Raw genomic sequence first — 14,296 nt, 5'->3', positions numbered from 1 at the left:
GTTATGGTAACGATAAAAACTTTAAATGCAAACTTAAATACGTTTTCATTTTTTTATTCAATAAGAATTTTTTCTGCATTTTAAAATACAATACATCATCATTATTGTTATTTTATTGGTGATAAATGTATTTTACCCAATTGAAATGTTAACCTTTAATAACAAGAAAAACAATTCATTTGGTTGATCTGCACTGAATAAATATTAATTAATCGAACAAATACATCATTTTTATCATTAACAAATAAAATAAAAAAATAGACCGAATAAATGTGTTTCCAAAAATGACATAAACTTTTAAATTATATTATAAAAAGCGCAATTTGTCTGTTTTGAACTGAATACATATTGCATTTTTAAATAATTACATCACCATCTTTGTAATTTGTCCCAATATGAAAAGCCCAGGAGAATGTGTTTACAAAATCTAGATTTCAATGTTAGATTTAATCAATGTTATTACATTTTAAATAATTCAGTTTGATTTGTACTGAATAGATATTTGCAATTTTAAAATGGTACACTAATATTATTTCCAATATAAAATAAATCAAATCGACCAAGGAAATGTATTTTTCCTAGTGTTAAAAATGAATACATCCATTAGGTTGGTTTGCACTGTATTTTCCTAAGTTCAGATTTAAACTTGAACATTAAAAATGATTACAAAAAATACACCATGGGTCAGCATTCTTATTTTCAATATAAATCAGAAGCTTTGAATTTATAATATTTTTTAATACAAATAATACAAAAGTGACCAAAATGATGTATTTTCCTATTGTAGCTGTTACTTTTTTACTTTTTTGTTTTATGATAACAAAATCACTACTACTTCGAGTACAAATGAAAACATAACGGTATTATTTATATTTAAAATGTAATAATGGTTGAAAAATTAATTACAAAAATATAGTGCTACCGTTTTTGATAAGAACAATAAAATGTAATGTATTAAAACACAGTAAGTATAAATTGTAAAAGTTTATTAAAACCAGTCAAATGTAAACCAAAAGACCCCAATGTATATTTATGCTAACTCGTACATTCAGAGTCGACGCAAAGAAATAAGTAGTTTCGGATTTTGTCGCTAGATGGCGACAAAGAACCGCTCCAATTGTGACACAAGCACGCGGCGAGCAGGTGCTTTTTGCAAAAACGGATCAACGGCTTTTCAATGCAAACTTATAAACGGAATAAAAGCAATGAGTTGGCACAAAAAGGATATATTTCCTTCTTGCGTGGTGTTATTTTTGCAGCAGACTTTTAAGTCCCCCAAAACAACTCCAACATATTTGAAAATACGCCTTCTATTACTAATCGAACTGAGTGTTCGTCAAAATCGATTACAAGATTGAATAATTGAATAAATGCTTAATTAATGAATGACTTGATGCATAATTCATTCGATTGCCTGTAATTATTCATAAAATGCGTGTATTTAATTATTTCTATTCAATATATTTATTTTACCTGCTCAAGTTGGATGGGCAGGGACTAATGACCCATACTTGCCACGTTTAGTCCAATCAATTGCAGAAAAATAGATCGATGCACAATATAGGTATTCTTGAGAGCCAAGTATAGTGTATTATATATGAATGGTAGTCACTCCCTTTACATATCACTCTTATTTATTATTATTATTATTATTATGCAGACTGGAAACCAAAATTTAGCATGTTTTGTTTGCTTGTCTTAATGGACTAAAACCATTTCGGCACATATTATGTCAGAATTGTCTTATTCCATTTATACCACAGTGTATAGCTTGTGAGTAATTAATTAAAATACTCTGAACCGATTTATAAACCATAAAAATCTAGAAATGATGAGAAGCTCATATGTATATTTCTTGGTTCACAGTTATAATTACTGATAATTGATAATAATACTAATAACAATGCACATATGACAAGGTCCTATTCCCGTCTGCTATTGGTCGATTCACGCGATTACAGAGAATTCAGCCAATAGCCTAACTCCCACAAAGCCTTTCTGTCTCTTGATCAAGATTGGAATCTCATGTACTCCGTAAAGACTGAGTCAGCCATGCAACACAGTATTATTTGTACCATATACCAGATACAAAAATCGCTCGCTACCTTCTCTAAGTTGCATGGTCTTAACCAGTCAACGATTGAGACTATTATTTAAAATATGGAGGCGATTAATGTAGTAAAGTCGTCTAAGGGCATGGCTCTTTTAGCAAGTGAATGTTTTAAAAGCAGGTGTAATTTTATACCACTGTTTCCACCCACTAACTCCACTGTACCAGCTGAAGTCATCTCACACCAAAGGTAAACAAAATGTCCTTTTTCCTTTTCAGGTATAGGTATTTATAATGCAAATTTATCGTATACACATACATTACACATTAGTAGGACTTACAATTTTCCTATTTTAATGTTTTATCTTAGGTTTGGAACGCATTCGCCATGCATTACCATAGGTTTCCATCCCACGCTTTGTAGAAATGTCAACGTTTGATAGTCGTATCCAGGAGGGGGTTTACTGTTTATTTGATTTTGTTTTGCTGTCTCCAAATATGATCGAAGGAGGAAATTCCAATTTTGAAGCGGCAACAATCGGCCAGGTGACATTTTACCGCCAGATAGGTGAAAGTAGATAAAAGTCACTAGCTTGAACGCTTTTTGCAGAAGATTACCTCGAGGCCGGTGTTGCGCGTGACTTTTGGAGGCTCATCGTTGACGGGCCTGACGATCACGGAAACGGTGACAGGAAGACTTCGCCGGTCGATCTCGTAAGCCGAAGCGGAGACGGTGAAACTGTCCTCGACGCTCTCGCTGCTGTCGTGAACGTAGAAGACGTGGCCGAGTTTGATCTGGCGGAATGGAAATGCACTCAGACGTTGCGCCGCTGTCATTTTTATGATTATTTTCACAGTCAGGGAACAGGGGGGATTGCGGAGTGCTTCAAAGGTTTTTATTTGTACGGGAGTTTGATTTTTTTCTGTTCTTATGGGAAGGTGTCACCTCAGGTGACAGTGTCAGGATTTGCCACAACAGGGCACCAACCTGGAGGGAGTGGCTCAAGAGCGCCCACCGGCGCTTAATCAAACCTGCACTTCCTTTAAAGCTCTTTATATTTCCCGTTGTCAGGTTTAGTTTGGTTTTTGTTTTGTTTTCTGCACTGCAGCCTTGAGTTAAGCACGTGGGCCATAGGTTGCGACCATCCGGAGCATGAGACCAAGTCTCTCCGCAACAACAAGTAAGAGGACGGTTTTAGATTTAACACCATGTTTTCTGGTTCTTGGGAGTAAGCGTTTTTTTTCTGTACAAGGGAATCTCCCCAAATCAACTAGCATTATAGCGGAAACTTTCAGTAACTTTTAGCATTCGAAAACTCCCATAATCTCCGGCACTTTCCCCCCTCATTTTATTCTATCATTGATTCTCTGTGTAATGAATTGTGTGTACTATTTCAAATGGCATGGTTCATTGAATCCATTTTCTTGCGATTAGTAATTCATATCAGAACTTAAAGAACTCAAAGTAATAACTTATATATATATATATATATATATATATATATATATATATATATATATATATATATATATATATATATATATATATATATATATATATAAAATCAGTGTAGGAAATTTCTAGCATCCTTCAGAGAAAAAAAATACTTATAGTGGAGCACAAGCAGCACATAGAGGCAAATTAATTTACCTGTACTGATTGCAGTAAATAATATTTAAAGCTCGAAAAATCCCTACAACAGTTTTTAGGTCTACTGAACACAGAACATCTCTATAAAGGTATTCCCAAATAGGATAACCTAATTGTCTCTATACTTTGTTTTTCTTGCATCCAATGGGAATCACCAGTTGAAGTGTACGTAATGCACATTGGAAGCTACCACTTCTGATTTATTCATTCTATCTTACCATTGGCTCATATAACCTCAATGAACTGTTGTCAAGAACACAATCGCACAATCGCATGTGTCTACAGGCCGGCGTCCCAGAAAAGAGCTTGGAACTGTTCAACTTCTGGATAACAGTCAACAAATACAGTTGGCGCTGCAGCGGCTCAATGTGGAGTTCATTTGCGGCAATACAAGTAAAGAGGGAGAATAATGAGCTTCGTCTTTCAATGGTAACCGACTTGCTCCAACCTCCCGTTATTTTTTCATGTTGTGTGTGAGTTCTGTGAGCAATTCTCGCCTTTGTTCGAGCAGCAGCCGAATGGTTTCTGTGCGCTCTATTAAAAAATGCTCGCCGCCGGTTTATTTTGGCCACGGGCGCTCAAAAACCGGAGTCAGTTTTTCCAGAATGGAGCCACCAAAACGATGCAGAGAGGCTGGATGCGGAGGCGATCGAGATATCCGGCTGATGAGCGGAACCATGTGGGAACACTTTCCCGGGTTTTTTTTTCTCCATCGTGTTTCCTTAATACTTTCTGGAAAGTGGCGGGACACGCAACAAAACACAACTTGTGTTCACTGGTAACTGGGGTAAAGTTCTGTGACTCCATAAAGGGACTGTGTGTGACGATACGCCACTAGAGGTCATGGTAGTTAAGGATGGAGCTGTGCGAACAGAGAAGACAAACTACGGAAGCCCGGAGGATACCACCTGGCAAAATTAGGAAGCCTTCCAGATTCCCTCCTAGAAGCAAGGGTGAATTTCAACCAGTGAGAGAACATGAAAACTGCTGTTAATCCCCACCCGATGATGTCAAAAGACTGAGCCACCTGGATACAACCGCAGTGGCTGTAAAGAGGCAATTAATGGAGTTGGTCAGAGCCAGTTTAGGAGGCTAAGTTAAGCGTCGAGCAGGAGAAGCTGCTAAAATGATTAAACAGTTTTGGGAGGCAAGATACACTGAAGGAGGTAGCAAGCTTTAATTATAAGCAGAGTTCCAGTGGATCCTTGAAAAGTCTTAAAACTCATCAGAAATCCTTATTCTAACAAACATAAGTGGCTAGGGAAGGAAACTGCAAAAGAATAGTCTAATACAACCAAAATGCCTGAATCATGCAACTCAGCATTTGGTATCATGTGCAGTTGTAGATGGGGTTACTCTAACACAAGCTTTATTTCCATGGTTCAGCCAACAAAAACACATCAAGCCATACCCTGCAGCCACTTGGATAACATGAGTAGCTAGAGAAAGAAACAGTTAAACGAAAAGTGAAAAATGCCGGAATCACCTAACTTAGTAATGTTAGGTTGCATGAGTTACCGTAGAAGGTGAGTAACATTGAATGACAAAGCAGGACTAGCTAACAAAAACACATAGCCTGCAACCGAATTGCAAACATGATTGGCTAGAGAAAGAAACAATGAAAAAAAAAGCCTGAATGACAGGTCTTGGTGACAATCACTTGCAGGGCTCAGCTTTGAATTTTAAGTATCCGTTAAGTTATCAAAGTACTTCTGGGGAAAAGCTAGCTTTGTAAAATCGTAATTCAGGATTCCGTAGTAGTAAAATGGTGACCAAACAAGTCAGTTTCTTCAAGTTTTGAAGATCATTACACATTTTTAAACCTAAAATCAGGTTTATGAGAGAGTATGTGTGTTTTTGCTCATTATTCGGACTAGGGTTGCTATATAATACACACTGGAGCTTGAAGGACAAACACATTTGGATACATTGAGATGTTCTAAAAACCTAATGTGACTTTTCTTGGCATTGGAGCTCAGTATTGCCTTACCTCTTCCCACGTGAAATAAGTCAGCTCGTCTCCGTCCTGGAAACGGATCTCCCCGTGCTTGGGCGGCTCGTCCACCACAAATTCGATGTTGAAGGACTTGTAGAAAGGATGCGTGATGTTGATGACTTGGTCGTTTAGGACCCTGCTAAATCCTTCCTTGACTGTGAAATTCAGGGACTGGACCGGGATGATTCGGGGCACGATGTTGACGCTGAGGCGCAGGTCCTCTACTGTGGTGAAACCGTTGCTGACCTCTACGGTGAAGGTGTCGACTCCCTGTCAAGATAAAGTAACTTGTTTTTTGGAAAGAAAACCTCCATAAATTCCCGACTACAAGCCGCTACTTTTTGACTACATTTTGATAACTGCTGCTTTAGATATAAAGTGTCTCTTTTCCATATGCGTTTTAAATACAAAACACAGTGGTGTAGTCTGGAAATATTTATGATGCCCTTCAAGAGGAATTCGTCCATGTTTTTGCCAACATCATTCATATTAATTCATATTAAACATAACGGGCAAAAAATTCAATATTTACAACGTACGCACGATATTTCAACTTTCGCGCACAAACCGGTTGTCAAAATTAAACAGCAGTGGAAGTTATCAATCATAATCGCTACACTTCTTTTTCCGTATCATCAGAGTCATTTTTAGGTCACTTAAGTTTTATTTAATACTCGAGGAACAATGATAAGCAAATGTAATTTGGTTAATTGGCAACGGCCATATACAACAACACTTAAAGACTCATCTGCGTTGCAATCTGGCACTATTCTTTACAGTATGGTTGCTCTGGCACTGTCATTCTTGTATTTTTACCAAATTTTCAGGATTACACTTCAAACATAAAAAACATAAATTTGAATGTGCCCCTCATAATCTTGTGTGCCTTATAGAGCGGAAAATACAGTAAATATGTCTTTGTAATCGCCATCTTGAATGGTGACGTGAGCCGAAATCACGTGACATAAACAACTCCTGAGCAGAACTGCGTGAGGTGTGTGTTGGGCACAGCACGGTTGTTGTTCTGTATCCAAAAGCGTCAATGCCAAAATCTCCAAAATGGTTGGCACCAGGTGTGCCTCAGGTTTAAAATGTGAGAGAAGTACTTAAATGAGTTAATTTTTTGGGCTGTTAAAGCCTGCAGCTTCAAATCGGGTTAGGCTTGGGCAAAGAGAAAATTAAGTTTTGTTCTTAAATTTGTGCTTGCCGCTTCTAATCAGGTGTGCTCTGCAGTCTGAAATTTACAGTAAATCAGGAGGGTTGAAGACCACACCTGGATGGATGCGGACACGTAGAGGATGCGTCCGTGATCTATGTCTTCCTGCGTGAACGAGTGAATGTAGTCTAGGACTGGAGAGTCTGTTCCATCCGTGCTGTTGGACAGTTTGACCACATGACCAAGACGAGGTGGTTCTTTGATGGTGAACACCATTTCTGTCGGCAGGATATCTGCTTGCTCCACCTAAACAAAGACAAGATGGAATAAAACATTGTAATCCCTCGATTCACGTAGTTAATGGGCCAGGACCCACCAGGATATGTGAAATTCGGGCCCACAATCGCAGCAATAGTCTATTGGGGATAACGGATCGTGGCCAAAATAATGCAGTCCTTTTTACATACTACATACTAGCCTGCCTATGATTTTCCGAGTTGTGTTGAAGACTCAAATGATTATTTGGTTTGTTTATGTGTGTTTATTTAAGTCAGGCAAGCATGTGACAGAACTATCTTTATCTTGGATAATATATGAGCCTTTTTGATGGGATTCGGGCGGCTTTTATCAATCGGCTGACTCAAGCCATGCCTTGTCTAATCTGCATCGCTACCACATGAAAGCTAGACCATATGTGACGGGTTTATTTACTAATTTGCAGTCTATTAGTACTGGAAAACGAAGCATTGCCTGTCCCGTGGGGACTTTCCTGAAACTCACTGTAATTTGTAAGACGGGCCTGCTAATGGGATTCCAATCATCCGTCGAGTCTGAACACATTCCTTTTTTACAGTATGTAATTTGACTTTCAAACTGTAGTATTCCCTTGCAGGTTTTGCAGTGAATTTTGTGTCCTCTCTACCACGCAGTTTGTTTTCTATAAATAGCTTTCACAGATAGACAGATACCACGCAAATACACAGTGTAAAACTAAAAAGGAACACGGTAGTTTTACTATGACTTCCATGGTATGTCTGTGCTCAACCCCAAAACTGATTTGACTAGTCAGGATTCATTGTGACAATACTAACAAATAAAAAAATAAAACATTTCCAATGAAGCCTAAATGAAGCACAGTGCAATCAAAGCTCTCTTTTAAACACAATATAATAAATGTGACTCTGATTATAAAAACAAGTACTCTGTGAACAGTCCTCTCCTACTTCACAGAAATTCATTTTATATGAGTGGTTATAGAACACATTAACCTAAAACAAATCAATGGAATACTGTAAAACACAATTCCATCTCCAGTGGGAACAGAATACTGATAAAATTTGTCAAAAGAACCGCTTCCCTCAATGTTTATTCTTGCTAGAGGTAAACTATTGACTCAGTTTGTGGAAGAGTTTCCGACATCACTGTGAAATGCAAAGTAGTGCGATATGAAATATAGTGAAAGGGCGCCATGAATGCTAAACAGGCTCGGGGCTCCGGGGAGCCGATTAAAAACCCCACCAAGTCGGATGACCATAAATCTGTAAATGTGTGACATGACACGGGCTAAGTCCGTGTCCCAATTTCTCCCACAAGTGTTAATGAAGTGGAAACAGCTTTTTTTTCGCGACCTGTATGATTGTCAGAAAATGCTAACCCAACTCCAATTTGAATACAAAAGCTAAATGAATAATTGTAGTAATGAATAGGTTTTACTGTACTGGACCAGTAAAACTGGTCCAAGGTTAACTCAAGCTTGTGTTGGTTTATTTGTGGTACACATAACCCCGATCGTGGCATTTTTACCTTGACAAAATCTGAGTTGATGACAGTGTGCTCGCCTTCGTAGGAAATGATGAGTGCGTTGGTTACCACTTCAGGTTCCGATAGGTAGCCTTGTTTGAATATTTTGATTCTGAACGTGCCCTCCTCAGAAACTTCTCTTGCTTGCACCATGAAACTGAAAGCATCCTTAGACTTCAGGCTCTCGTAATTATGTTCATAGGAAACCACACCCTTTCGTAGGTCCTCTTGGGTGAACTCTCGAGCCTCGATCCCGCTTACGATAATCCGGCCGTCGCTGGGGGGTGATGTCACCTGAAACTTGATCTGGCTTTCGTCCCTGATGTCCATGTTGGACTCGGCGCTCAATAAAGTAGTGTTGAGAGTCTTGGTGCCTCCGTGGTCGATGACTATGACTGTATTATTGACCAATCTTAGGTAAGGTTCGCCAGCTTCAATCTGCAGTAGAGCGGTGGTCTTATGGAAGCCGTCAGAAACTTGTAGCGGGAAGCGTTCCTGGTCTGCTCCTTGGTGCACGAAGAGTACCCTTTTATCTCGCAGGTCATCTTGGGTAAAGCGGAAGAGGGATTGTGAAGGATTCTGTGCGGCGACAATATTGCCAGAGAGGATACCCTCGCGAGCGAAGACAATCTGGGAATCGTTGAAACCCAAATCATCATCCTCAAACCTTATATCATCAGTCGTTAGAAGGCGTTGTCCATTGCGGACGACGTTGAAAACCTTATCCACAACCTGTACCGGCGTGTGTTCATTCTGGCTTTGTATTGATATCCTGAAAACGTCTCGGATGGTTTCCTGAACTCCAAACCTATCCGCTGCCTGATCGAACACTGTGAAGTGTATCTCATCCTTATCCGTCCTGGATCCGTCATGCTGGTATATGAGTCTATCCAGTAGAAGGTCCTCATTGCTGAACACCCGTATTGCTCCGTCAAATCGAGGCTGCCCTGGAGGAGAGTCCCTTATGAGTCGCCCGTGGTTTGGTCCTTCATCGACTTGGTACATAAAATTGGAAGAGCCTACAGATTCCACCCAAAGATAGTTTTTGTTCAGAACCTTTTCACTGCCGTGTAGGACAGTTAGTACCTCGTTGGTCAGAACGGGAGCATCGGAATCGTCAAGGATGCTGATTGGGAATGTGTATAAAGGAGAATACTGATCTTCCGCAAAGACTCTAAACTGGAACTCATCCGTACTGGCAACAGTTCTTTGCATTAGAACCTTGTAGCTGATGTAATTGTCCAGGATATCTCTCTGGGTGAAGGTCTCACCTTCATTTAATTCTACGTCCAGTATCTGGAGACTTCCCAGTTTTGGAGGGTGAACGAGAATGTATATAATGCTTTCTGGGTCGGGGTTCCTTCCTTTTACTTCAGCTTGAAGCTCAGTGTGTCCAATAACTACCTCTTCATTAGCCCGCATCTCTATCGGCACCAGGGTAGAGAGTTTTACCGGAGAAGGCATTATTTGCACCAGGAACGTGAGGTTCTTGAGAGAGATTTTCCCTAAGTGTGTGTCAAACTGAATGCGTTCAACGACAACGTCCTCTTGGTCACTGGAGTCTGTGCTAAGGTATCTCAGGCGGTTTTGATCCAGATCGGACTGATGAAATGTCGTGATCGGTTTTAGTATCTCATCACTCGTCATGATGTTCAGTTCCCCGTATATGAGCGATCGCGTGACGTTATAGAGAACGTCTCCGTTGCGGGGATGAGTGAGGACCGCTAAGTTTTGGAAGCTGATAGAAGCGTTAGCGCCTTGGGTCAGGAGAAGGCCTGTATTTGTAACAATGGTCATATGCGGCTGTGTTAAAGCTAGCTTGAAAGTTGCAGAGTGGCTCACAGACCGGGCATCTGTTATCTCTAGGGTGATTGCATTTCCTTCGCCCCCTCTGTGCACGTAATAGATATGGCCTTCCTTTAGATCCCTGCACGTAAACTTTGTGATGCTTTGTCCTGGTTCCTGACTTTTTTCAAGATAACCGTTGTCAACTGACAGTTCTGTCTTCACCCTCACCACCAAACTGTCACAGCGGGTGTCGGAATCAGGCATGTTGATAAGATCAGGGCTCAAACTGGTCCTGCCGTTCTCTGTAATGCTGATTTCTCCTCCACTCAGTATTGGAATGTCTCCGACGGGAATGATTTCAACCGGTAGAACGTAACTTTGAGGGTTTTTAAGACATTCAGGTATGTAGGCGTTACTGCTCGCTACCACCTCCAGGTGAATCCGATCGGCGTGTCTTTCGTGTCCGTCGTGCATGTACTTGATTTTCTGGTTAATCACGTCCAAAAGAGTAAATTTCTGTGTTCGTTTTGTGTTGATATTCATGTCAAGCAGTCCGTACCAGGGGTCGGTCTTAAGGGAAAAGACGATCTGGGAGTGACGCATACCTGCCGCACTGAGGTCGAATGTAGGGCTCAGGTGGTTCAGGTCAAGAAAAACCTCGCCGCCTTCCGGAACGTGTATAGTTTTTACATCGAGGAGCTTGGTGACATTTTTGAATGGTGCTGGTGTGTCATCAGTTGGGTAGCAATGCTGTTGGGTAGTTTCAATATCGACGTACTGAGTGCGAGGCGGCGGGGATGTTGTCGTCTCCACATCATAATAACTGGAATAGTCGTAGTCCTCTCCCTCGCATTTGACGTGAACATCTTTGGTCACCAGTGCATCCTGCAAGCTTCTGTCTTTCTGATTGACTTTGATTTCTCCAAAGCAACCAATAAATGACTCCGCGGTCATTTCTTCCTCTGCTCGGTTTAAGGAGTTACTCTCACGAAAGACATCCTTCATTTTAGCCTGAATGCCTCCAAGATATAAATTCCCTACCAAGTCTAATTTGTGAGTAGAGTCGAGAGGGAGGGAAACAATTTGACTGTCTATGTTGATTTCAAATGAGTCCTGGCTGACTTGGACCTTAACTCTATGCCACTGATCATCATCTAGCTGCACTTCATTGTTCTCAAGCACCTCCATGCCCTTGCCATAGTCCAGCGCCCCTTTAAGGAAGCCTTTCACAACACCGATCGCAATAAAGTCCGTCTCTCTTCCGGGGTGGAATGCAAGAAGGGCATCCTCAATAGTAGTTTTCATGAGGAATTCTAAAACTCTTGGCGCTCCACTGGCTCCGCTCCAGGTAGGAAAGGAGACAAAAGAATCCGGAGTGCTGAAACTGGTGGCTTCTCCGTCACCTGCTTCAAACTCACTGCTACATGATTCCTTTGTGTCATGGCATTGTTTGAAGAGCGTGCCGAGGATGTCGAATTCGTGAGACTCAAATTTGACGTTGGTCATGCAGCCACGAAAAGGCGGGATGGCGTTGCTAAGGTAGGGGGTGTCAAGATCTCCGGTTCCACCCAGCCAAATGCCTTGGTCAATGTTTAGTTCCTCCCCGTCATCGTTAATAGGTAAGTATGTGGAGAACAGCTCGTCAATTGTCATGGTGAGCTTGGCGTCCTGCAGCTGGAGGGAAACTTTGTGTTCCAGAAGGTTGTTCAGCTGAAGACCTTGCGTCGATGACAGGATCACTTCGCCCGCGCCCATGTTCATCCGAGCCTATGGGAAAATAATAATCAAAATTTGTGTAAATAACAAGCAATGTCTAACACTACACAACCAGTACAGTAAACCCCAGGGTCACAGCCTTAAGGCCTTTTTAAATTCACAGTATGGAGTAAAAAATGTTTTGGTCCCCTTTTACGAGATCAGCAACAAAATATTTTGCATGCCCAAAAAACATTTTGCGATTTTTGTGCAGATGATGAGTTATGTTTTAAAGATATCCCTCTGCTATTGGTCCACAATATAGGTATTGCTGGTCTGTTATTAGTTTGTGTCATGGCATTAAAAAATGCATATATACCATTTTCTGAACTCCCTCCCACAATGCCTCTCTATTCATAAGGGTGTTACAATCCTGGAAAGTGGAAGTTTTAAAACCACTTTCATTTTTCATCGCCCTTCTTCTCCCCCTCTGCATTCACACCCTACTCCACTCGACCAGCTTAAGTTATGTCTTAAAATAAATCACAGGCATTTAATTCATTATTCTTAAAATAAGGCCTTAATTGGCATTAAGATGTCTTAAATCCAACTTTTGAAAGTCTTAAAAATGTGAACACATTAATGAGAATTATTTCTCTTTGAACTTTAAATATTTACTAAATAAAACGTCCTTGTTCATGTATCATGATATATATGATCATAAATGTAGCAGGAGAGGTGTTTGCCAGTTCTTAATGAGGATCCATTTTTTACTAGACTTTAATTTCGTTTCAAAAGGCATTTAAAAAGTCTTAAAAAGTCTTTCAATTCGCCTTAAGATGTAGGAACCCTATATACTATTTTAATCTGGGTTACTTGGTATTGGAAACCAATAATCCCAAGGTTTCTATCCCCAGCTACACGACAATTTAACTTTGCGATCGCCACCTCAGAACAAATTCATGTGGTATCCCTTGGGCCTACCGTACTCAGTGAAAGCAATACTTAAATTTGCATACAGCTTAAGAAAATTCCTTTCTCTGAGGCATCCAGTCACCTGTATTTTCCCGTTGAGAAGCTCTATGAACAAGTAGTCATCCATTCCGGCAGCCAGGAGCAGGAGGCCACTTCTCCGACTTGTCTTGATCTGCAGTGTCACATGGAAGCTGGATACATCTTGGAAGGTTTGGATACTGCAGAAGCTGTCCCCAAAGTAGGACTCTGTGAAGATGATAAAAAAGGTGTTCAGTGAAGTATGTGGCTACTTGTTTTCTCAACAGAAGCTTTAGTACTTCAAGTTTTTGATTAATCATAACCCTGTCTGAGGACAAACATTCTGGAAATGTTAACAACATTTTGCTCTAAGGGCCATCAGCAAATTCAGGAAGCCATGGAGGAAGTCAATTATTTCCTGTTACACGGCCAAGATTACCCCGAATCAATGCCAAAAACAACCAATTCCGCAAACTGGGTTTCCCCTACACTTTTGCAAGATAAATTGAGTGGGGGGCTTTCAACCAGGCACTCCCAGGGACATGCTCAAGATGATTTGGAAATAATGAAAAGTTAGCAACTGTCAGGATTCAGGATCTCATCTTCCCTGGGAGGAAGCCAACCTGGAGGGAGCTGTGAAACATCTGCAGGATCATTGCTTTGCCCTGGAATTTGTTTCTCCGTTCTTGCCATCACCCGCCTCTCTTATACTCTACTGTCTCCGGACTGCTGTATTACTTGTGTTTATGGACTCTTAATTATGTTTTTGTTGATTATCCCTCCCTCCAACTACTTAACACATTCTGTTGTCCCTGTTCGCTCAAGTCAATTGTTGTCTGCGCTTGGGTCTGCATTCACCAATTGCAACAGTCAACTTTCCTAATAGGCCAATTCCATAAAATCAGTACTTGCCAGACTCAGTGTAAACAAAGGGCTGGTGTGTGTAAATGTTTGCTTTTGTCCTAGCCTGCCCTCCTAGTATAAAAGTAATTGTCGGCTATTTTGAGAGCAGTTTTGTTCAATCATAAATCTTGGTTGTGTACCTCACACTTCCTGGAGTAATTCTCAGCAGAACTTCTTAACTCCAGTGTTAGTTTTACCTATCTGACAAACTGGAAGTTCAGCTAACATTCATAGGAAAAAAAAACTTTTTTTCAATTCATTGTC

At 40.5% G+C, this 14,296-nt stretch overlaps 1 protein-coding gene across 1 annotated transcript in view; it reads right to left on the bottom strand.

Moving 5' to 3' along the window:
• cspg4 (chondroitin sulfate proteoglycan 4) overlaps positions 1-14,296 on the bottom strand; it is a 106,931-nt gene that overhangs the window by 14,572 nt on the left and 78,063 nt on the right. Inside the window, exons 2-6 of the mRNA XM_088340602.1 lie at positions 13,194-13,357; positions 8,657-12,208; positions 6,971-7,159; positions 5,692-5,967; positions 2,669-2,845 (exon numbers count right to left, since the gene is read on the bottom strand). Of these exons, the coding sequence (XP_088196728.1) occupies positions 2,669-2,845; positions 5,692-5,967; positions 6,971-7,159; positions 8,657-12,208; positions 13,194-13,357 (4,358 nt within the window). The remainder of the gene's footprint in view (positions 1-2,668; positions 2,846-5,691; positions 5,968-6,970; positions 7,160-8,656; positions 12,209-13,193; positions 13,358-14,296) is intronic.

Source organism: Urocampus carinirostris, chromosome 7, assembly GCF_059441175.1.
Source record: "Urocampus carinirostris isolate Australia breed hairy pipefish chromosome 7, RoL_Ucar_1.0, whole genome shotgun sequence".
In the NCBI taxonomy this organism is placed as follows: Eukaryota; Metazoa; Chordata; class Actinopteri; order Syngnathiformes; family Syngnathidae; genus Urocampus; species Urocampus carinirostris.
The sequence above is the reverse complement of the archived record's forward strand: the minus strand, read 5'-3'. Positions and strand labels throughout refer to the sequence as shown.